Raw genomic sequence first — 23,004 nt, 5'->3', positions numbered from 1 at the left:
ATTGAAACATGCTAGATGTGTGCAGAAGATACTAAATATTTCTGACCAATAGATTTGCAGGAGCTACCATAATATGCATATAAAACGTACATCAATACAGTCAAATCGTAATGGTTATTTAAAGTTGCAAAGCAGACAATTAAAAAAAACTGTAATACTTTGTTGCTACAAAATCAGAAAAAGAAACACAACCATAAAACAATTTGCGTTTTAATGTCTTAACCTTTGGAGCCTTTGTTTATAATTGTCTAACCTCAGTGAGTGAAATCACGACCTGCCAATCACAATAAAGGTCCGAATTTTTCGGCCAATGAGATACCTCTAGGGGCGGGGCATCGAGGAAGTTTCCCGATGTAGCAACAACACTATTCCCTGACCTGACTTGTTTGTTGACGAGCAAAGATGGAGTTCCTAATGGGAAATCCGTACAGTACCCCAGTGGGGCATTGCATTGGTATGTAAAAAGACATCACATAAACTGTATTGTGTTCAAATATGCGCTTAGGTTTCGAATATGCATCGAATCTGTGCTCAAGTTGCTTACGTACAAGCTAGCACCGGGCTAATGTCAGGGCGCTTTAAACCATATCCGTTAGCCGCCTAGCTAGCATGTTATCGTATGTTGTCGTTGCTTGTATTATTGGTGACAACACCAAACTGTTTGTAGTGCGGGATCCCACAATGTGCCTTGTATGTTATCTGCGAAGACATTCGCTCGTTCGTTGGAGCATTGACTAACCAAAGCTAGAGCTAAGTTAGCCAGTTGTTAGCTAAGCATTAGTCATCACCTAAGTGTATTCGTTGAGAAAAGGTGACTTAACGTCTTACCCTCCCTCAATGTATTTATATTCTAGAAAGAGCTACTGACGGATCCCTACCAAGTGAAGACTGGACGCTTAACATGGAAATTTGTGACATTATCAATGAAACAGAAGACGGGTGAGTGCACAGGGAAAGTCAACACATTGATCTCTGCTGCTTCAATTGTATTTTGCATTTGAAAATGATCTCCTCTTTTGCAAATACGATTTATACTGAGCCCTACTGCTTGCTTATCTGTAGTTAAGCTCTTGTGTGAAGTCCAGAGCGTGTTTGATTAGTGGGTTGTAATTCGTGTCCGATGGGTTAAGCTTGTGCATGTCACTTTATAAAGAGTCTGCTTGGATTTGCTTTTTTTCCTTTTTGTATTCATTGTATGATATTCTTATCGTATTTAGTCACAGTCCATGAGTTAATTATTACGGTCTGTGCACTCCAGCTTTGAGGAAATCATTGACTTGTTAAATGGATCGCTCAATGTTTAGGTTGTTTCCCTGTTTGAAAATACTCCAGGCATATTTTTATATTCGGTCATTGTTAATTTTTAGTGTGTGGTTGTGCGCAGGCCTAAAGATGCAATAAGAGCAATGAAAAAGAGACTGAATGGCAATAGAAACTACAGGGAGGTGATGCTGGCTTTAACGGTGAGTGCAAAGCTGAGGTGGATAAAATTGAATTCTACCTTAAAGTTTGGCATCCTGTTTGTTCAGGATAGTTCATATGAAAACTTTTCCTCATTTTACAGTTACAATGGCAAGAGGAAGATATGTGTTCAATTGACAATCGTTTTGACACCCCTGCTTCCATCAGGTGCTGGAGACTTGCGTAAAGAACTGCGGCCACAGGTTTCATGCGCTGGTCACTAGCAGGGACTTTGTGGACGGCGTGCTTGTTAAAATCATCTCTCCTAAAAATAACCCTCCCACCATCGTTCAAGACAAAGTATTGGCGCTCATTCAGGTAAGATTACAACTAACTTGCTTTTCATGGGCGGCACTCAACAAATATTTTTTTAAAGGAGGTATTGGAGGAGGGGTTTTATGACACGTTTATGAGGCTGTGCAGCAGTCAGATAAAAGCGAGTATCTCTCGGGCTTCACCCAGTGCGGCTCATGTTACCGGGCTCGGCTTAGGTAACCTTGCAATGCTCTTCTTTCCGACTACAGCGTGGAACATAGCAGTATTTGTTGAGCCATTAGGCTAACAAGTTTTGTTCCTCTAGGGTCATGCAATTATTGTTGCCATGTTAACAGATGTACATATACTAATGCATATTGGTAATCAATCAAGTGGCTAACTTCACTGTTGCTCGTCTCGTGACTGCAATCGCAGGCATGGGCCGATGCGTTCAGGAGCAGTCCGGATCTCATAGGCGTTGTCCAAATCTACGAGGAGCTCAAGAGAAAAGGCATTGAGTTCCCCCTGTCGGACCTGGAGACCCTCTCGCCCATACATACACCTCAGCGGGTAGGAGGACATCACACGGTGGCAAGCACGGCTCGACGTTCCTCTCATGTCATTATTTGTTTTGTACCCAGACTGCATCAGCACCAGAGGGAGACTCGACTCTGCATAAGTACAGCAGCCCCCCTCAGCCTGCACCGCATGTTGTTCCAGCAGCCTACACCACCCCTCAAGTTCCAAACGTTCAACCGTCCGGAGCCATCAACCCAACATCTGAACAGGTGCAGTAAGACAGACGTACAAACTACTGGAAATGTCAAATGACCGTGCTTTGTGTTGAGGAGTGAGCCATCTACATATTTTTTACATTCTGTCTTTTTTTTTTTTTTTTTTCCTTGTCAGATTTGCAGACTGCGCAGTGAATTGGATGTCGTTCGCGGAAACACTAAAGTCATGTCTGAGATGTTGACTGAGATGGTCCCGGGACAGGAGGACGCTTCCGACTACGAGTTGCTACAGGCAAGGAAGTCCTCGCGTTTGTGTGCGTCGTAATGCTTCTGCACTCGTCCCATTCGCATATTTTCACACGGTGTGTGTTTTAGGAGCTGAACAGGACCTGCAGAGCCATGCAGCAGAGGGTAGTGGAACTCATCTCTTGCGTCTCCAACGAGGCAGTGACCGAAGAGCTGCTGCACGTAAACGATGACCTCAATAACATCTTCTTGCGCTACGAAAGGTGAGAAGACGCAGACGGTTGTCACGGGCTACACACGGGACTGTGACACGTATTTGTTAACGTGCCCTGGGTGCCACTGCAGATACGAGAGGTTCAGATCTGGAAGGTCCACGGTTCAGACTGTCAACAATGGGGTGAGTCAGCTTATTTTTCTCTTTGTTGGGTTTACTTAGAGTAAGGCACTGTATACATGTCACGTTTTTTTTTTTTTTTTTGGTCACTGCCACCCTTCGGTCATGTCACTTTATTCACTATCTTTTTTCCCGTTTCTTTTCTGTTCTCTGTTTCTGTGGCTAGCTGAGACAGGCAAGTATGAAACCAGTGTCGGCCTCCCTAAGCTCAGTAGCCCGTTAAGTAGTTTTTTGAATTTTCATACTGCCCTGAAACTGCATCAGCTAGATTTCATTTCCACACATTGTCTTGTGCAGCATACACAAAATTCCGGGGGGAAAAAAAGAAAAGATAAGCTCAAGTGTGATTTATTCTTGCATTGACTCACAATATGGAATATTCTCCCTTTCTCGTCAGGTTTTGAGCGAAGCGACAGAGGATAACCTGATCGATCTGGGCCCCGCCTCGCCAGCAGTGGTCAGCAACATGCCGAATGCGGCCACGACAAGCTTGCCCCCGAGCGTCACCGCCAGCGCCGGGAGACCATCCTCTCCGGCCTCCCTGGCGTCTCGCCTCGCTGGAATGGGTACGTCTACCGCAGTAACCTCCTCAAGTTGAGCATGTAGTAAGTTGTGAGGTGTCTTACTTACAGATGTTGGCGCAGACACTGTGAGCAGCACTCTGAGCTCTTTATCCAGCGGCAAGCCTCCACCTCCCCAGGATGACTTTGACGTGTTCGCCCAAACCAGGACCGGATCTCTCCCTGAACCTAATAAGATGTAAGGCAAATCGGCAATCTGTCCAAAAAAATATTTGTGTCAAACCGGCCCATACTGCAAAAATGGTTTAAATGACACATAAAAAGAAAAAAAAGATGTATTTCTTCCTTTCTTAGGACTCCGGCAACGGACAGCCAGGCAGCTGCTGCTGCTGCTGCTGCTGCTAATCCTCCAACTCTGGATGTCCAACAACCACGTGCAACAACGGTGAGTCTCCACTCTTTCAGTTGTGTATGTTTGAAAGAGACGTAGAAGTGTCCACCCTGGAGCAAACGTTGCCAGATGCCACTAAGCCAAATTACAAATCAAGGTAGCACCTTGTTAATTCACTCATTTTTACACGAATCATTAGAATAGCAGTGTTAAATGATTGTTTTTAAATGAACGCATCACTGAACAAGCAGGGCTGGGCTCAGAGAAATAAAGCAAAGCTCTCAAGGGGTAAAACAAAATTTCTCAAAAGAGTCTCCGTAGTTTGTAAGGAACGTCTTCATCAACTTTTTTCATCACTTATTTTAAGTTGTATTATTTCATTCCAAATTAGTCATAATTATTTTTGTGTTTTGAGCCTGGGTTTTGTTTTCTTCTGTGGCTTTGCTGCCCCCCTCCCCATGGCCACCCCCTTTTGATGTCGCCCTCTAGTGTGTCGGAGGTCAGTCCTCTGTCATGGATGACATAGAGGAGTGGCTAAGTACTGATGTGGTGAGCCCATCATGATTTTTGTTTTGTATTATTTATGCCTCCTCTTTACTTTGTTCATTCCGCTTCATCCTTTTGTCATGCTACATAACATTGTTTTCCTCTGATCATTCAATTTTAACATCTTAGAATGTATTTCTCACACTTGTTGGGAACCAGTGGCAGCATATTGTAAAAATGAGCATCAATGAAGCTGTGACTACCCCCATTTTCAATGCACAGATTACTTTTTAGTCTTATGGGGTTTTTTTATATATACATTTTGAGGGCTATATACTCATATTATAAAACACAATTGCCAGCATCTGCTTGTGCACGCTTTCTGCTCATGCTCATTTTACCCAAATATGCAATCCTGTCATGTCTTTATTATAACCATCTGTAAGTTTGTGGCTATATAATTCACATTGGTGTCATTTTTTTTTTTTTTTTAAGTGAGTGGTAATTGAATGGCAAAGGGGGGTTTCCTTGTATGATCTAACAAATGGGTGTTTATATATAGTGAATGCTTGCATGCCTCTGAGAGTGCCTCTACTGTGAATGGGATTATTTTTCCTGTTTGGTCAGTATCACAAGTAAAAAGCCCGTCTCCCATCTACAGAAAGGAGATGAAGGTGAGGAGGGTGTGACAAGTGAAGGTTAGTACAAAAACGTGAACTCGCATTTAGCCCAGGGACACCTATATTTTGCGCGTGTGGGATTTTCATCGACTTGTTTGCTTTCAGAGTTTGACAAGTTCCTCGAGGAGCGAGCCAAAGCCGCAGAGATGGTCCCCACCCTGCCGTCCCCCCCGAGTAACGACCCCGGCGCAGCGCAGGGAAGCCCCAGCCGCAAGAAGTCTGACAGACCGGAGGACGCTTTGTTTGCCATGTAGACTTGTCGTCTGCTTACCTGACAGGATGGCCCGGACCAAAACGCGTCCACTAACACTATTTCGATCAGCAGCAGTGATGTATCCTTATTCAAAGAGAATCTGTCTGTCTAAAAGGGAAAAAACCTAACAAAATAGTCTATTTTCATAGGTTTTAAAAAAAAAAAAAAAAAAAAAGGGATTTTAGTCCCTGTATGCGTGTCTTCATGCTAGCATGTGGACATAACACCTCCACGCATGCTTTTTTTAGCTTTTGTTCTCAAACCCTGAGCATTCCTATCAAAATTTTGCGTTTCCGCTAGTGCCCCTTCAGTAAGCCGGCATGAGTTCTGTTGTAAATGTGTAAATGACAAATAATCCCGTGTGTATATATCAAGCTTCGTATGTACCAGAGGAATTTATTATGCGGTGGGATTGTATTTGGGGGAGGAAGGGAAGGGCCAATGAGCTCAAATTTCCTGGCTGCTGTCTGCTATTGATGCGCCCCACAATGCTGCACAGGGAAAGGGAACCTGTTGACATTAAAAAAAAAAAAAAAAGTTGATATAGCTGTACAAAATGTGTTTTATTTGGGGTTCAATCTGCCTTTTTTTGTGTGTGTTTGGCTTAGTATTTGTTGAGGTTTGGTTTTGTGCGGTCACCGTAATGCTGAAAAGAAAGTTGAATGGCAGTTGTATTTTATTCTCATTTTTTTTTAGTTGAAATGACCAAATGTGTTTTTCAGGAGAACAAGTTCAAAACACAGCTCTATATCAGTCTCATGCGCTTTTGTGCTGCTTGCGCAATATTTGTGTGCATTTCTTCTCCGCTGATGTTTTCAGAAAAGGAGCTGACCTTTCCAGCGCCACTATTTGTTCATCAGAAATGAGCTCGGGCGCTACAAACCAGACCTTTTACGCTCTTGACGGGCGTGAACGTGTTCCATGAGCTCAGAGCAAGAGTGCGCTTTTGACTGTGGCATGGCATTTGAACTTGTACTTTTTGTAAATCAGCTGTGTGACAAGCAAGCACTTGGATGTAATTAAAGATTCAGGAAGTTTAGAAATTATTTATTTGTAATCACCCCCTCCCCCTTTCAGATGAGTATTTTTTTTTTGCGCTCAAGGAAAATATATGGGGAAATGATCTATGTAAGGATTGTTTATTTTTGTGGCTTTTTATGGAGTCTTTATGTTTTATACATTGCTGATGTGTGTTATGTTAATAATTCCGTTGGTGTTCTTGTGGGTTGAATGTAATACATGTAAAGAAGCATCACGTGTCATGAAGGATCCGTCTTTTATTTTATTTTTTAGGTTGACTGGCGCATCCTCTCCTCCCACAACTTAACATTTTTGTAGACTGTCAGACAAGAAGTGTGGCAGAAAAGTTCCAGGACTGATGTCAAAATTTCAAGCAAGTTTTCAAGCAACACAGTTCCTGGCTGAGAACAACATCATCGCCATAGGTAGCTATCAAGATTTTTTTTTTTGGGGCCACCAGTCTTGGAACTTTACTGACATACCTCGTACATTGCTGCTGTCCCGTAAGCCTCGTGAATCCGTTCATCCATGTCAGTGTATCATCTTTGATGTGTAAATGGATCCCAGCACTTCTCCCTCAGAGGAACCATTGTGTTTGTGTGCATCACTGGACGCTTTAAGAGACGCTAATGTGTGTGTGGAGGTATGATTTTCCTCTTTGTGTTTTGACATCTGCATGAACTAAATAAAACCTTGGAAGTGTGATATTCTCCTTAGTGTGGGTTTTATTGAAGAGTTAAATGAACAAAGCTGACCGGTGGTAAACTCTGGTGATTAACCCCCCCTTACGTCCCACCCTTACACACAGGAAGACTGTGGGCCCCACACCAAGGGCCTCCCAATTGGTCAATCGCCATATCCTGCAATATGCCTTCGTCTCTGGAGGGAGCTTTTTTTTTTTTTTTTTCTAGTCAAAATGAAAAGTAAAGTCTGTGGCTGCAGTTTGGTATCTTTTTCACCATAGAGATTTAAAACAGAAGCTTGCTGAAGGTGACCATTAGTCATAATTGCTTTGCTGTGTTGTTATTTAAAGTCATTTTGTAAAAGTATACCCAAAAACTTTTTTATTGTTGTGATTAACAGTGCTTACTCAGTGAATAACCACCGATGGATTATTGCAGATTTCCGTTCATCTGTGGAGGCACAATTGAGAGCACAGCTTGCCAGCGACCTCTGGTGGTAAAATGAAGTGACGTCATCGCAAGTGGAAGAAAATCAATTATGGCCAGAGTTGAGGTATATTGTAGTTTATTCCACACCAAGTGTGATGCTGTTCATGTTTCAGTAGACGCCGAAATCAACACTAGGGCGGTCTGTTTACCTACCTGGCAAACAAACCAGCCAATATTCAAGCTATATTTTGATTTAAATGTCACCCATTTTTTTTAAACTAATACAAAAACCCTTCCGGTCACTCCAAATCACATTTATGCTGTTGCCAACCAACCACCGCAGGATCTCCATCACAAATCAAAGTTTAAAAAAAATGTAAACACGTCGCCTAGCGGCCATTGATTGACAAGTAGATTTTCTCATTACGGGACTAACACCACGTGCCAGGTCAATGTGAAGACGACTTTTTTGGGTTGCCATTTAATGGTAAAGGTCAGGCGTACATGTGTCTGTGTGTGTGAGAAAGACTTAAGGGTATTTCAACAAAGCTCATTAGCTGGCGACGCATAATGATTTCACTCAATCGCAATACAAAGCACTTTATGCTGATATTAAGAATATAAATGGCTTTATTTCGATCATTCTTTCGTTCCCCTGCAGCACTCTACAAAGGAAACATCCTCACCATAATAAATCGATAATATAAATAATTGTCAAATATTTATCCTTCCCAGTGCTTTCAAGAGCCTCATTATAATCACTTGAAACTAAATGACCCATTTATGTTTATGATTTTATAAGCGTCTCACATCAATGGCTTTCTCAATGTAATCCGACCTGCAACACTACTTCGCCCAAAGCTGCTCATTTTACGCATTTAATGAACTTATCAACATCTATTTAAATGGGGAAAGATGGTCGGTGTCAGCAATTATGAACCACTGGCTCAAGTTGAGGATTTTGAGCGAGTGTTGTTATTTAATAGCCCAGTAGCTCCTCGCAATCTCTCCCAGCACAGTGACTTTTCAGGCCTTCGCTTTGTTGCTGCTACGAGCCCCCCTCCCCAGTAGCCTCGAAGCACTTTATGCTAAGTTAATTTACCCAAATATATCCACGGCATGGCCCCCGCTATTCGACATCAACAACTTTCTTAATGGAAACTTGCTGATCCATAAACACTGGCGCCGCTGCAGACGTTTGCTGGGGGGCACCTCATGCAAAAAAAACAAAAAAGATCTCACAGATCGATGAGGGGCATTTGCAAAGGAGGTATAAAGTGTTTAATTAGAATAGCATCAGGGGTTTGCTGGTGGAAGTGGGGGGACGGCGTTGTTAAAGCTCAGCCGCAATCCCCCCCCCACACCTATTTAAATAGGGTCACATCTGGGCCTCACCTTGCAAGTGTTATGCTATATTAAATGCCACTCATGTTAAGTGTGTTCTCTGATGTAGTCAACACATTATATAAAGGTTAAATTGAAAAATGTCCCTTCAGCGGCACACAAGTATGATTGATCTCCCTCGCGCAGGAAATATGTTTTGTTTTTTTCCATTAACAAAAAGGTGCATATAATGTATTCTAATAAGGAGCGGGTGGATTAGGATTTAAGTGTCAGTCAATCAGGATTTCCAAAGGTCAACGGCAAAAAAAGAATTTAGGCAGGCGCTTGGAACACGTCTCCAGCCGTCATGTCCGCTTGCACGCTACATGCTAATTCTGAGACGCTTCTGTGCAATATTTACGGCATTCCGCGTTTACTTTGTTCAAAGAAACAGGCTTGAAGCTGTTGATTGCCACTCTTGGTGGAGGTTTACTGTCAAACTAAATATAAAACAATGAGCATTACTGTTCAATTGAAACAGTACTCAGTCATATATTCTTTATGCTCTGCAAAGAACGACAGCCAATCACAGGCCACATGAGAATAAGCAACCATTGTGACAATTAAGTCTTAGTGTTTTTGTAATGAGGCTAAGCTTGTTGCGTGATTTCAAATTTATTTTGTATGAAATACTTTGGAATCTCAATAATGTTTTCTAAATATTGAATGTACGTATTTTTTTAAATCATCTGTTTGAATCTGACGGGTTCATCAACATCTGACAAAATATGCTAACTATTCCTTAAAGCTATATTTTGGTTAAAGAAAAGATTTTGGATTCAGCAATGTAAAAAAAACAGACAAAAACATTACCTTATTTCAAATCATGTATTGGTATATATGACACGATAGTTTTTTGTTTTTTTGTTTTTTTATACTTCTGTGTTCCAAGCCAACATATAAGTTTGTCATCTAATTGCAATTTAAAGTCAATGGAATTATTATTGTCTTTGGAAAAAAAAACAAATCCTGTCAGTTTGCCCCAGAATCAACCAGGCCTTCCACCCTCACAGGGTCCAGAAGTGCAGGCTCAGGTGCTGGGGCTCCAGAACATGTAAGGGCGGTCCTGGCGGGCCTACGTGTGAGGATCTGATCCCAGGCACGGGCGGGTCCGGGGTCGACAGGATGTAGTCAATGCTGAACTTGATCTCCGACTCGGGTTTTGGTACGGCGCGGTTTGGCGTGGGGCACGGCTGAGGTCTGTAAGCGTTCAGAGGGCGAAGGTCGGAGTCCGCCTCGGGGTGGTGGACCGCAAGCGCTTGCTGCTTGCCGGGGCTCTCGGCGGGCCGGAGCGGGGCCTCTCCTGGGTCGCGGAGGCCAACTTTCACGTTCCGCCTACGCCTGCGACGCCGAAAGTTGCCGTTTTCAAAGAGGTCAAGCATGGATTCGCATCCTGTGGCAAAAGTCCAAAAGTTTCCTTTTCCTTTCTCGTTGCCCTCCGTCCTGGGAACCTATGACGCATTAGTAAGACGCTTTAAATGGCCACAGTTCTGCATAAATGCTGCATAAATGACTTGTGTGTCCACCTTGATGAAGCAGCTGTTGAGCGACAAGTTATGTCTGATGGAGTTCTGCCAGGCTCTCTGGTTGGAGCGGTAGTAAGGGAACCTCCTCATGATGAATTCATAAATGCCCGACAGCGTGACCCTCTGCTCGGGGCTCTGCTGGATCGCCATGGCAATCAGGGCGATGTAGCTGACAACGCGCACGTACACACATTTGTAAATTTAAATTAGGCAACAGATCCAACTTTCTGTATTTATCAAAGTTCATTAGAGTATTTTAAAAAATTAGCGCATTAAAATTATGCATCTTTTTGTGGATATTATTATTGTTATTATATCAACATGTATTTGAGTCAACATTTTGTGAACTTAACATTTATATTTTAATTAGAGTGACCCTAAAATATACTGAATCTGTATAAACTATTAAACAATCTAGACTTGGCCTGTGTTGATAATCTACATTGAAAAAATAAAAAGGGGTTAAAAAAAGAAAAACTAAATAACTTGAAATTAGTTTTTGTATATTTCTTAAAAGGAAATTCCATTTTTCAAATGTTTTTCTTTAAAATATTTCAAAGGCACCACAATAAAGTCACAAAATGTATTTAGTATATATAAAAACAAATTATAAATGAGCCATAAACTTAGTTTTTAATAAAAAAAAATGTTAACCTACACAATATCTTTTATTGCACAAAAAATGTTTTGATATAACTTTTTCTTGCAACAGTGCAATAAAATAGAACGAGGAAGTTTTCCTACCTGTAGGCGGGCCGACACATCTTCTTCTCCTGTTCGCTGCTACAGGAAGCGTATGCGTCTCCGTCATAGTTGAAACAGTTGAATGGATAGTGAGAAGCGTCAAACATGTCTATGCTTACACTTGTGTGATCGTCCCCCCCCCTCGGGAAAATAACTGTGTGTCTCCAGCAGCTTCTCCTTGCTCTCCTGCTGCTCTGCTAAGCCGGTTGTCATCCACTGGGAGCTCTACCGTTGACGGCCTCCCCACCGGACCCCCCGCCCCTCCCACCTTCAACATCCCCAACAGCCCCTCCACCCCTTCGTCTTGCCCCAGATGCTCTCCGGGAACGGCTGTCACCACTCCTAACAACAAGTTAGTGTTATTCTAAATTAGAATATGTTGCGCAAGTGCATTTTAGTTTGTGGAAGCTTTGACAAGTTTGGTGTGGAAGAACTTGACCGAGCCCTGACCTCAACCACTTAATGCAGATTTAGGATGGGAAAAAAGAAATACACACCATAAATTATCCATCATTTCTTAATTTTTCTAGTGGAGGACATTGATCATGGCGCTAGTCAGTCCAGACCATCTCACAGTAGCTGCCTGCTTATCCAAAGGGAAAGAAAAACACTCCCGTGAGCCGCATCCAAGAAGGTTCTGGGTGGTCCACATGTCTTGCTAGCTGCTTTTATGTTTTATTTTGCTTCTTTTTATAGTCTAATCTCTGCTGCTGTAGTTGAAACTGCTAAGCCCAAACCAACAAACAAATGCTTTGCATCTTTGTTTTTTTCTTTCCTCCCATTTAACTCTTTTGACTGTATCGTGTGTGTGTGTGTGTGTGTGTGTGTGTGTGTGTGTGTGTGTGTGTGTGTGTGTGCGTGTGTGTGTGTGTGTGTGTGTGTGTGTGTGTATGTGCGTCCACTCTGGCAGACATTTAGTCAACAACGGGAAGTTTTGGAGATGCTATCTGTAATGATCTGTAATGACCATAAATTGTTTCCGTGTCTATAAAATAGAGGGGATGTGTATTTTTGTGAGACTCTTAACGGAGCAATTGGAAGGGTCCCGTGAGGCAGCTGAGGCGGGGAAAACACCCCGAGGACTGCGAGGGCCTCTGTGTGTGGGCCCGTTGGTGCAAGAGATGACGACGCGTGGCTTTTCTTGGACAGTACTAGTGTGACTTTACAAGGATGCAAATCTTTGTACACTCTTGCTTGTTGGCACTAACATTAGGTAGACCTTCAAAATCTAATCCAATTTTTAAATCCAATCCAAGACCTTGCCAGAGATGTGCTTAAATCTACAATCTGTTTTCTTTCACGTTTTCAATGCCATATGTTTGTCATACAAACAGGATTACAATAAAATATCCATCACATCCACTGCAAAATGCAAACATGACCTCTAGAAGGCAGTATTTGCAATGCAATGATCGATGCAAACTGAATAATTGGTTCTTTGAGAGACTCTCATCACTCCATACGTTTTTCGCGACGGACGCCTTCTTTGTTTGTTGCAGGATTTTCACACTCAACAGCGTCACGGCCATCGCGACTGTAGCCGTTGAAGTTAATTGGAGGCCGCAAGGAGAGTTTTCGAATACGGCCAAAAAATGTGGAGGGACTCAAGAGTGTTAGAGTTTGGGGCACGACAGCCACAATCTATTTGGCGTCGCGTCGTTGAGCGCGCATTGTGCGCTTCGGTCGTTTTGTCGCTACAGTATTTGAAATCTCTTTCGTCTTTTTCTTTTTAATGCTGGCCAGCATTTTTTTATTCGTTTATTTATTGAAGGTTTGTAAATGACGCCGCCGAAAAGCTCGTTTTTTTCTGACTATAGGAAACGTTTGTTTGACTATAGTCAAATAATTGTGATCGTTTGTTCTGTTGAAATGTGTGTGCCATATCCGTGTTGTGCAAACTTATGACGAATTTTGTTGAGTCGTGTCAAAATCAGACCCTTGTGACCCAAATATATTCAAAGATGGCACCCGTCCGCCTACCGTTACGCAACTAACATTTGCGCGCGTTATTTTCTCATTTTTGGGACGACTCTGCTCGATTCGTGCGACGCTGCAAACCTGGATCATCTGTCTGATGTGAGGTGAGTTGATGGATGATCAAATTAAAATATTAATTCTGATTCTGATAATTACAGTAATTGTTCTAACTTTTTTAAAATATAAAACTGTACTTAGTATGTATAATTGTTGCAAAAATATCATGCCATTGCCACTCTACTCAATGTCCATTATTGATGCAATAATGTGTTTCTTTTGTAGCGCTAAAAAAGACCGCCTAGCCAGCATCCTTCTATACAAAGCAAGCAGGAAGCTCTTGAGCCATCTCAGTGATGTTGAGGACAGAGGAAGAGTTGACCTAAAGCAGGTGAAAACCCATTTGTATAAAGTTTCAGCTTTCCAGCACATAATTAATGGCCGTCTGTGTAGAGTTTTAGCTTCCCAGCACACAATTAATGGTGTGTGTTTTTGCAGGCTGCAAGAGGAGCCGAATGGGATGAGGAAAAGGAGCAATGCCATATCAAAAGGAGCAATTTCATTCCAGAAGGAGCAATGCCATACCAAAAGGAGCAATGCCATATCAAAAGGAGCAATGCCTATCAAGTCAAGAATCAAGCAGCACGCTACAAAAGTCGACATGTGTCCGGATCATGTGACCAGGAGGGGGCAGTGTTGCACTCTGGTTGTCTTTGGTTATGGGTGCACGACGGAAAGGTTGCACGTGTCGACAGTGTTTGGGGGTCGGATGGTTGGACTTGCTTCAGAGGTGCGCTGTAGTTGTGGTTGAGGTTGCGGCTTGTCTGGATCCAGAGCAGCGTTGTCTTGTGCTAGGATTGCCATTGATGGCGTATTTGGGGGAGGACGTGGTCACGTGGATGGACACAAACAAAACTTTGACGTGGAGCCGAATCTCCAATTTTGCAATATGACTTGTAACATTTTGTCTTTTTCTAACCTACCACTGTCATACTTAATCTAACCCTAACCTACCACTGTCGTACTTGCGTTCTTTGTTCTCCCCTAGGTGTGGGACGGCGTTGGAGCGAGCCAGTAGCATTTTGTCTTTCTAACCTAACACTGTCGTACTTAATCTAACCCTAACCTACCACTGTCGTACTCGCGTCCTTTGTTCTCCCCTTGGTGTAGGGCAGCGTTGGAGCGAGCCGGTCCACAAGGAACCACCGGTCGAGGGTACTCATGACATAATGATGCGAGCAGCGCACAACATTGCATGTTCTGCCTTTTGCAGGCTGGACACAAAACTCTTGGGGTGCTCTTTGAGTTTCTGACATTGTTTCTGTTTATGCAGATGGCGACCGGGACCCGACACGATCTGATCAGAAGTGGACAGACCGCTGTGGCATCACTCTGAAGTATCCTGCAGCTGGCTGGGTTCTGAGACCTGCTTCCCTGGAGGTGTCGACCTGCGCAGGTTCAACACGTGAAATTGAGTTTTTTGTTGCCCCTTTTTTTGAATCACACCAGTGGTGTCCAAATGTCTGTTTGAGAGCTGCATACTAAACCAAATTCTCAATTATTTGACACAAATTCATTAAACACTAATCAATCACAACATTGTTCTCTTAATATTTTGTGCTACTGCTGCAAAACGGTGTTGATTTTGAAGGTCTTTCAGGTGGTGTCTTGATAAATCTGACACAGCAAAAATGAGGATTAACTACTGTATGTTTGCTTCTGAAAATGAAATCAAGCGAGACTTTTGTGCTTGTGTCTTGCAAGGTGGAAGAGAAGCTGCACAAAACGAAGAGCCGGGGGACGGAGGCCGCGAGACCCGGGATTGGCGAGCAAATGAAGAAATCACCCCAAGAAAAGCAGTCACCATGTGATGAGGAGCCTGATGCATGGCTGGCCAGAGGTGACATGGCAATCAAATATGCACACTTCTTTTTTTAATCTCAGTTCCTTATTTGTCTGTCGCAGGTCCTGCTCACATGGCGTCGGAGGGATGGGAGCAGTTCCTCCAATGAAGACGAGTACCATCTGCCGGTCACTTACGTCCCAATGTGGTGCTTTTTGGCAGCCTCCGACCTTGACTCAGTTTGGCAGTTTGAATCGGGTAGCTAGCACGGGCCATTGAGGTTAGCGTGACCCTCTCGATACAACTCGGCAAAGTAGACACACTCTCCCTCCCCCCACCTCTCGCTCTCTCCGTCTCCTCGCTCTTTCTCTGATTCGCCCCGCAGTACCTGCATGGCCTGGTGCACTCAGGGTGGAATGTGGCTATACCCTGCCCTTTGTGGAATACCAGGGTATAATGTCTGCCTGCCTGGGTCCCAGTGTCGACGAGGAGATTCTCCGTGACGCCCGCTGTGACGTGACGTTTTCCATTTTTTCCTCCCGGGGCCGAGCCAGCTCTCCTTAAGGGCAACTGGCAGGTTGTGCTTTAGTGCACACCGAAGCCTCTTCTCATCTCATGTCGTGCTCTCTCTCGCTCGCTCTCTCGCTCTCTCTCTCGCTCTCTCGCTCTCTCTCTCGCTCTCTCTCTCTCTCTCGCTCTCTCTCTCGCTCTCGCTCTCTCTCTCGCTCTCTCACTCTCTCTCTCTCTCTTACCCTATTCAAACTAACCTGAAACAATGTCGGGGGTTGGTAGTGTTGTCAAAAGCCAAGTAGCCGAACACATAGATGCAAATGGCAAGCGTGTCGAAAGCGTAAAATCAGTCTGCGTTGCATACCTTTGTGCAACCATGCTGTAAAATGGCCACTGAAGTCAGAATCTTGCGTTATCTCCATGCATTTTTTTTTTTGTACGAGTAAAAGCCTTTATTTTATTCAAGTCTGAGCCTTTATTTTTTTTACGGTTGAATCGTCATGTGGGTGTTTGAGAATAAAGTCGACTTTGGTGTGTTTTGTTCCTGTGAGTGGTCTTTGTAAATAAAGTCAACTCTGTTTTGTATCAGTCGTCCACGATGTGCCTCAGTTGATTCTGGATCTCTTGAATAGGAAACTAATTGCTTGTTTTGTTACAGCTCTTGATGTCTTCATTTGCTGTCCGACTGCAAAGGCCTTTTGTTGTACAGGGGAGAGATAAAGTAGTTTGAATTTATAAACGTTACATGTATCTTCCAGAACATCAGCCTTCAATTCAAAGCACTTGTTACAGTTGCATGTTGCTTACCACCGCCAACCTTGGTACCAACACTGTGATACCACCCAGTTCAGAGTTAAGCCTGCAAAAAAACATGTAAGGCCACACAGCAACCTGCTTAGGTGGCTCGCAAGTGAGCCAGAGGTGCTCTTACCGGCTTCTTTCTTAAATTGGTGTTTTCAGACAGGTTAGATGAATTCCAAGTGCTGCAATGGCGGCAAATTTGCCCTAACCTGTCTGACGCTCCATTTAACTGTGCGAAAATACTTCACTTTGAACTTTAACTTTTGAACTACACTATTAAAAATGCTAGGTGCCCTAATTTGACGGCTGGGTCAATGTGACATCTTTTGTGGTTTATTTTGCCCAAAGCAACAACAGATAAGACGACATATACTGCCGCTGTCTCGCCAATGCGCATGTGCGTAAAAAGTGCAAAGCAATAACATTAATTTGCATTAATTCTACTAAACCACATGCTAAAAATGTGACATTGCTACAGATATTCTTTAATTCTATTGCTTGGTAAATATCTTCTACATAAGCATTGTCGTACTCGAAACCGAGGCTGCGTGTTGCACTGTCACGCGTCGAACCGCTCGGCCATCAGTGGTTTGAAAACTCACCCATCTCTGGCTGTCCATGTCGTCAGCACTGCAACCTTTTGTGCCGATACGTACACTATATGAAGTAAATGACGGGATTTTTTTTACCTCATTTAATATGCATTAAGCATACGAGCTGGTGTTCTAGAACAGCCTAGACTCGTAGGTCACAAAAAAGATAATACTTGGGAAAAAAAACTTGCTAAAATTCTAAAGAGATAATTGCCTTATTTTTTTTACTGTTGAGAGAACCGCGCAATGAAATGTGGTTAGTTTTGCTGAGTGAGAGGTTTGATTAGCGTTAGTACAGTGTTTGGTTGGTACAGTATTTGGTTAGTACAGTGCATGGTTAGTACATAGAAGTACATTAGGTGTCGAACCCTAGATCTCAAGTGTTCTAGCGCAGCGACGAAGCTGCTTGCCAAACGTGGGGAGCTCGGCACTGACCCCCCCTTTCATTTCGAGTTATTCTTATCCATTCAGTATTTCGTTCCGCGCGCGTTGGGTAAGTACAAAAGAGTGCAGACGGACGAGGGCAGCCAGGTCGAAATAGCCGACTGTTTAGTGATACGGCCTCTTGCCTAGAAAAACCCTGGTTCGATCCCAGGAGAAAGCCCATGCTAATCTGGGCTTTTATAACTGGGACATCGCTTTATATAAAGTGTACGCATCTGCAAACATTTGCATATGCACTCATTTATGTGCAAATACATCAGGTGGACCCGCCCCCCAAGTGGGCGGGGCAAAGCGATGGATCACACCTACTGTCACCGGCCCCCGGGAGGAGCTACAGGCCCGGCCTCCTGGTAGGGGTTGGGGTCGCCCCGCCCCCTACACGAGTGTAATTGAATAGTGTAGCGGGCGGGGTGAAATCCCCGCCCCCTACACTAGATTTCTGCTCATTTTTAGTTAAAATGAAAATGCATTTATAAAAATAATTTTGTTTTATTAATGAAAAGGTAAATGCATTTATAAAAAGAATTGTTTTATTAATTTTTATTAAAAATGAATAGAAATCTAGTAGTGTGGGGTTTACACTACTAGATTTCTATTAATTTCTAATTACACTATTCAATTCGACTTGCAACTACAACAGCATTTCACCCAACCCCTCCCATGGGGCGGTGCCTGTTGCTCCTCCCGGGGGGGCGGGGACAATGGGCGTGATCAATTATTTTGCCCCACCCACCTTATGTATTTACACATAAATACTTGCATCTACAGATGTTTGCATATGCGTACACTTATATAAACCGAGGTCCCAGTTATAAAAGCTCATGAAGGAATGGGTTCACCACTGGTATCGAACCAGTTTTTTTCTGTACAAGAGCCGGTGTCACTGATCAGTCGGCTATTACGACCTGGCTGCCCTCCGCCGTCTGCACTCTTTTGAACTTACCCAGCGCGCGCGGAATGAAATACTGAACGGATAACAGTGACTCGAAATGAAAGCGGGATCAGTGCCGAGCTCGCTACGTTTAGCGAGTAGCTCCGTCGCTGCGTTAGAACACCCGAGATTCAGGGTTCAATTCTCCACCACTGCGAAACGCTATGTGCTAACCATGAATATACTAACCATGCACTGAACTAACCAAATGCTGCACTAACCATGCATGTACTACCAGTAATCAAACGTCTCTCCCAGCAGCACTACCCACATTTCATTGCACGCCGCTTTCAACAGTAAAAACATAAGGCAATTACGAGTCTAGGCTGTTCTAAAACACCAGCTCGTATGCTTGATGCATATGAGGTAAAAAAATATCCCGTCATTTGTGTACGAACCAGCACAAAAAGTTGCAGTGCCTACGACATGGAGAGCCAGAAACGAATGTACTGATGGCCGAACGGTTCAACGCGCGACGAGGCAACCAGCAGTCTCGGGTTTGAGTACGGCAAGCTGTAGGAAAAAAGATAATCTGCAAAACTATCACATGTGGTTTAGTAGAAGGCAAATGTTATTGCTTTATACTTTTTACACACATGCGCACTGGAGAGACAGTGGCAGTATTTATGTTATGTTTTGTGGAAAGGGCAAAAGGAAAAACAAAGTCATACTCTCCCTAAATGCTGGCTGGGCACTTTGTCCTCCCAGCCTCGCGTCATCTGCACCCGTCTCGTGTGGGCCGCTCGTCACAGGCGAAGGTCCGCCGAAGGTTCGAGTCCGCTCCGGGCCGGTGTTCGACATTTGGACTCATCCTCCGTCTCGCACAACTGCAAAAAGAAAACCGGCACTCAGTCGCACGCGGATCACTTCTGTCGACGTACTCATTACCCCTCTGGTCTCGTGACCCCGGTCCGGTCCCTCTCGGTGCAGGCGCTCTTCCGATCCGCTGCCCTGGCAACCCTGAAAGGCAGACACGCAGTGTTCTATTCGGCTTTAGCAACGTGACTGACCGACAGATGGTACTCTTCATTTGCGGAAATGCTCCCGTGCCTCCGATGCCATGTGAGCGAGCCCTGCGACAGACATAAGGAAATGAGCTTAAAAAAAGAAGTGTGTACACTATCCTTGCATATTTGATTGCCATGTCACCTCTGGCCAGCCTTGGCCAGTCATAAATCAGGCTCTTTCCTCTTCATCACATGGCGATTGCTTTTCTTGGGGTGATTTCTTCCTTTGCTCGCCAATCCTGGGTCTAGTGGCCTCTGCCCGCTGGCTCTGTTTCGTGCAGCTTCTCATCCACCTTGCAAGACACAAGCGCAAAAGTCTCACTGCGCACTCGCTTGTGCCGTCGCTTGCCGCTGCTGCGCGTTTGCACTCAATCAAGGCTGCACAACATATTGGAAAATCAGTGATATGGCAGTATTGGGCCAGACTATTGCCTTGTGCAAAGTCATGCAAAAACTTGGGATGAAATAACCTATGAACTATAATATACTATTTGAACTATTTGAACTGAATGTGATCAGTTAGATGTTAACTAACTTGCATCAATGACTTGTCATCTTTTAAAATATTTACAGTTAGGCAAGAAAACAGAGCTTGTTTCATTTGCCACATTAAAAATACATCTTTCGTTTCTTAAAGTGCATGTCAATAAAATATACCACCACATGGCAGTTCTCCAATACACATGCAGCCCTACACACGTCACCATCGGTGTCCAAACGGCAGCCTTGGGGCTATTTGCCACAAAAAGGCATTGGACACGGGCCACTAGGAGTGCCAAAATAAGACTTATCACCGGCGTCATAAAGTATTAAGATACGCTGTATACAAGTCAAATCTGTTCAAAATTTCATTCTCAGAAGCAGACATACAGTAGTTTAGCCTCATTTTTGCTGTTTCAGTCAGGTTTATCAAGACACCACATGAATGACCTTCAAAATGAACACAACACCGTTTTGTAGCAGTAGCACAAAATAGTAACACTTAATAGCAAAATGTCGTGATTGATTAGAGTCTAATGAATTTGTGTCAAAGAATTCTGAATTTGTTTCAGTATGATGCCCTCAAAGACACTACTAGTGTGAATTAAGAAAAAGAAAAAAAAATCAATTTCACGCATTGACACCGCGCAGGTCGACGCCTCCAGGGAAGCGGGTCTCCCTCAGAACTCGGCCGGCTGCAGGATACTTCAGAGTGATGCCACAGCAGTCCATCCACTTCTGATCAGATCATGTCGCGTCCCGATCACCATCTGCAGAAACAGAAACAATGTCAAACTCAGAGCACCCCAAGTTGGAGGTCACTTGCTTACTTGATCACAGCGGCTCTTGGTTACCGTCGCCGGGTCAGGCCGTTCGTCCTTCTTTTACGTCCAGCCTGCAAAAGGGAGAACATGCAATAAGTTTGGAGCTGCTCGCGACATTCTGTCTTGAGCACCCTCGACCGGTGGTTCCTTGTGGACCGGCTCGCTCCAACACCGCCCTACACCGAGGGGAGAACAAAGAACGCAAGTATGACAGTGGTAGGTTAGAAAAAGACAAAATGTTACAAGTCACATTGCAAAATTGGACATTCGGGACCGGCTCGCTCCAACGGCGCCCTACACCGAGGGGAGAAAAAAGAAACCAAGTACGACAGTAGTAGGTTAGAAAAAGACAAAATGTTACAAGTCATATTGCAAAATTGGACATTCAGCTCCACATCAAAGTTTAGTTTGTGTCCATCCATGTGACCACTTCCTCAAATGCGCCATCAATGGCAATCCGAGCACAAGACAACGCTGCTCTGGATCCAGACAAGCCACAACTCAACCACAGCGCACCTCTTAAGCAAGTCCAACCATCAGACCTCCACTGTCCACACCTGCAACCTTTCCGTCGTGCACCCATAACCAAAGGCAACCAGAGCGCAACACTGCCCCCTCTTGATACGATCCACACACATGTTGATTCTTGACTTGATACATATGGCATTGCTCTTTTTGGAATGAAATTGCTCCTTTTGATATGGTATTGCTCCTTTTGACATGGCATTGCTCATTTCCCTCATCCCATTCGGCTACGCTTGCAGCCTGCAAAAACACACACACCATTAATTGTGCTGAGAAGCTGAAACTTTACACAAACGGGTTTTTCACCTGATTTAGGACTACTCTACCTCAGTGTGCTCAACATCACTGAGATGGCTCAAGAGCTTCCTGCTTGTTCGTATAGAAGGATGCTGGGCGGCCTTTTATAGCGCTACAAAAGACAAACACAAATTATTGCAACAATAATGGACATTGAGTAGAATGGCAATGGCATGATATTTTTGCAACGATTATACATACTAAGTACAGTTTTATATTTAAAAAAGTTTGAACAATTACTATAATTATCAGAAATATTTTAATTTTATCATCCAACTCACCTCACATCAGACAGATGATCCAGATTTGCGGCGTCACACGAATCGATCAGTGTCGTCCAAAACGGGATAAAATAACGCTCGCAAATGTTTGTTGCGTAACACAACGCAGGCGGTCGCAAGATTTGAATATATCTGGGTCACAAGGGTCTGATTTTGACACGACGTAACAAAATTCGTCACGTTCATAAGTTTGCACAACACGGATATGGCACACACATTTCAACAGAACCAACGATCATAATTATTTATTTGACTACAGTCAAACAAACATTTCCTATAGTCAGACAAACACGCGCTTATGGCGGCGTCATTTACGAACCTTCAACGAAAAAAAAAAAAAAAAAAAAAACGAATGAAAAATGTTGGCCAGCATCAAAAAGAAAAACACGAAAGAGATTTGAAATATTGTAGCGACACAACGACCGAAGCGCACAATGCGCGCTCAACGACGCGACTCAAACGCTCTTGAGTCCCTCCACATTTTTTGGCCATATTCGAAAACTCTCCTTGCAGTCTCCAATTCTTCAACGCCTACAGTCGCCGGGGCCGTGACGCTGTTGAGTGTGAAAATCCTGCAACAAACAAACAAGGCGTCCGTCGTGAAAAACGGCAATAAACGACAAACATTTGCTCGCTCACCTGAGAAAGTGCCACGCGGTCGGTGGCACCTGCATTTGATAACTCCCCTTGAGCACACCTGTCTCCAATTCACCTGGAGACATGACGTCACATCCGGCAATTTAAATCTTCTTCTCCTGCTCGTCCAACGGCGCTTTGCACACTAGCGCCACCAGGCGACCTGTTATGATAGCTGCTTTGGTTAACCCTGGAAATTTAAGTCAATGGGCAACATTTTCTTTCCTCGTTTCAGATATAATAATTCAGAATAACTGAGAAAATCAAGTTGCAATTGAATTTTGGTCCTTCGGAAATTCAGGTTTGTGATTCTGAGTGCCCTGTGATTGGCTGGCAACCGGTTCAGGGCACCTGCATTTGATAACTCCCCTTGAGCACACCTGTCTCCAATTCACCTGAAGACATGACGTCACATCCGGCAATTCAAATCTTCTCCTGCTCGTCCAACGGCGCTTTGCACACTGCTTTCGTTTCCAAACAGCGCCATCTCCTGCTCAGTAATGACATACCATCAGTGACAATTTTGTTGAGTGTAATTTGGGAAATTGGAAGCGATTTGCTTAAATAGGGGGGGCATGGGAGTTGAGTGTTTATTATGAACGTGGTCCTCAAGGCATTACTTTATTAATTACATCAAGTAAAATCTATTAAA

At 43.8% G+C, this 23,004-nt stretch overlaps 2 protein-coding genes and 3 long non-coding RNA genes across 8 annotated transcripts; 3 read left to right on the top strand and 2 right to left on the bottom strand.

The window, feature by feature from the left end:
- Window positions 1-308: 308 nt before the first annotated feature.
- On the top strand, window positions 309-7,146 carry tom1l2b (target of myb1 like 2 membrane trafficking protein b). 2 transcript variants are annotated; one of them, XM_088359798.1, is made up of 15 exons: window positions 309-454; window positions 855-939; window positions 1,385-1,463; window positions 1,630-1,779; window positions 2,152-2,286; window positions 2,358-2,504; window positions 2,626-2,742; window positions 2,826-2,959; window positions 3,042-3,093; window positions 3,488-3,656; window positions 3,723-3,849; window positions 3,966-4,056; window positions 4,492-4,551; window positions 5,150-5,186; window positions 5,274-7,146. In XM_088359798.1, the coding sequence occupies exons 1-15, from the start codon at window positions 403-405 to the stop codon at window positions 5,420-5,422; spliced, it is 1,584 nt and encodes a 527-aa protein (XP_088215924.1). In that variant the 5' UTR covers window positions 309-402; the 3' UTR covers window positions 5,423-7,146. The 2 variants fall into 2 exon arrangements, with proteins under 2 accessions (XP_088215924.1, XP_088215925.1); XM_088359799.1 differs by lacking the exon at window positions 4,492-4,551.
- Window positions 7,147-7,308: 162 nt separating this feature from the next.
- LOC148382381 (uncharacterized) lies at window positions 7,309-12,561 on the top strand. 2 transcript variants are annotated; one of them, XR_015854046.1, is made up of 4 exons: window positions 7,309-7,431; window positions 7,525-7,677; window positions 11,378-11,558; window positions 11,737-12,561. It is a non-coding gene; the product is annotated as an uncharacterized LOC148382381 (long non-coding RNA). The 2 variants fall into 2 exon arrangements; XR_015854047.1 differs by lacking the exons at window positions 7,309-7,431; window positions 7,525-7,677 and adding an exon at window positions 10,258-10,400 and having other exon boundaries at window positions 11,375-11,558.
- On the bottom strand, window positions 9,150-12,031 carry foxl3 (forkhead box L3). Its single transcript, XM_088360140.1, has 3 exons — window positions 11,207-12,031; window positions 10,463-10,631; window positions 9,150-10,387 (listed from the first exon to the last, which is right to left on the bottom strand). Exons 1-3 carry the CDS (start codon window positions 11,311-11,313, stop codon window positions 9,944-9,946), a joined length of 720 nt encoding a protein of 239 aa, XP_088216266.1. The 5' UTR covers window positions 11,314-12,031; the 3' UTR covers window positions 9,150-9,943.
- Window positions 12,562-12,693: 132 nt separating the features above from the next.
- LOC148382380 (uncharacterized) lies at window positions 12,694-16,167 on the top strand. 2 transcript variants are annotated; one of them, XR_015854226.1, is made up of 5 exons: window positions 12,694-13,287; window positions 13,466-13,571; window positions 13,679-14,636; window positions 14,945-15,080; window positions 15,146-16,167. It is a non-coding gene; the product is annotated as an uncharacterized LOC148382380 (long non-coding RNA). The 2 variants fall into 2 exon arrangements; XR_015854225.1 differs by having other exon boundaries at window positions 12,694-13,571.
- A 2,292-nt stretch (window positions 16,168-18,459) lies between these two features.
- LOC148382379 (uncharacterized) lies at window positions 18,460-22,667 on the bottom strand. Its single transcript, XR_015854235.1, has 7 exons — window positions 22,356-22,667; window positions 21,717-22,288; window positions 21,465-21,547; window positions 20,620-21,378; window positions 19,452-20,559; window positions 19,191-19,375; window positions 18,460-19,129 (listed from the first exon to the last, which is right to left on the bottom strand). It is a non-coding gene; the product is annotated as an uncharacterized LOC148382379 (long non-coding RNA).
- Between the last annotated feature and the right edge of the window lie 337 nt (window positions 22,668-23,004).

Source organism: Syngnathus floridae, chromosome 18 (assembly GCF_059516105.1).
Source record: "Syngnathus floridae isolate MCC-2025c chromosome 18, RoL_Sflo_1.0, whole genome shotgun sequence".
Taxonomy (NCBI): Eukaryota; Metazoa; Chordata; class Actinopteri; order Syngnathiformes; family Syngnathidae; genus Syngnathus; species Syngnathus floridae.
The sequence above is the reverse complement of the archived record's forward strand: the minus strand, read 5'-3'. Positions and strand labels throughout refer to the sequence as shown.

Excerpts from the sequence above, each read along its gene's own strand:
- tom1l2b (XM_088359798.1), top strand. The coding sequence starts at position 403 with ATGGAGTTCCTAATGGGAAATCCGTACAGTACCCCAGTGGGGCATTGC. Across the intron at positions 2,287-2,357 it reads CCATACATACACCTCAGCGG|ACTGCATCAGCACCAGAGGG; the intron begins GTAGGAGGACAT and ends TTTTGTACCCAG. Across the intron at positions 5,187-5,273 it reads GGAGGGTGTGACAAGTGAAG|AGTTTGACAAGTTCCTCGAG; the intron begins GTTAGTACAAAA and ends GTTTGCTTTCAG.
- foxl3 (XM_088360140.1), bottom strand. The coding sequence starts at position 11,313 with ATGTTTGACGCTTCTCACTATCCATTCAACTGTTTCAACTATGACGGA. Across the intron at positions 10,632-11,206 it reads ATGTGTCGGCCCGCCTACAG|CTACATCGCCCTGATTGCCA; the intron begins GTAGGAAAACTT and ends GCGCGTTGTCAG. Across the intron at positions 10,388-10,462 it reads TCAACAGCTGCTTCATCAAG|GTTCCCAGGACGGAGGGCAA; the intron begins GTGGACACACAA and ends AATGCGTCATAG.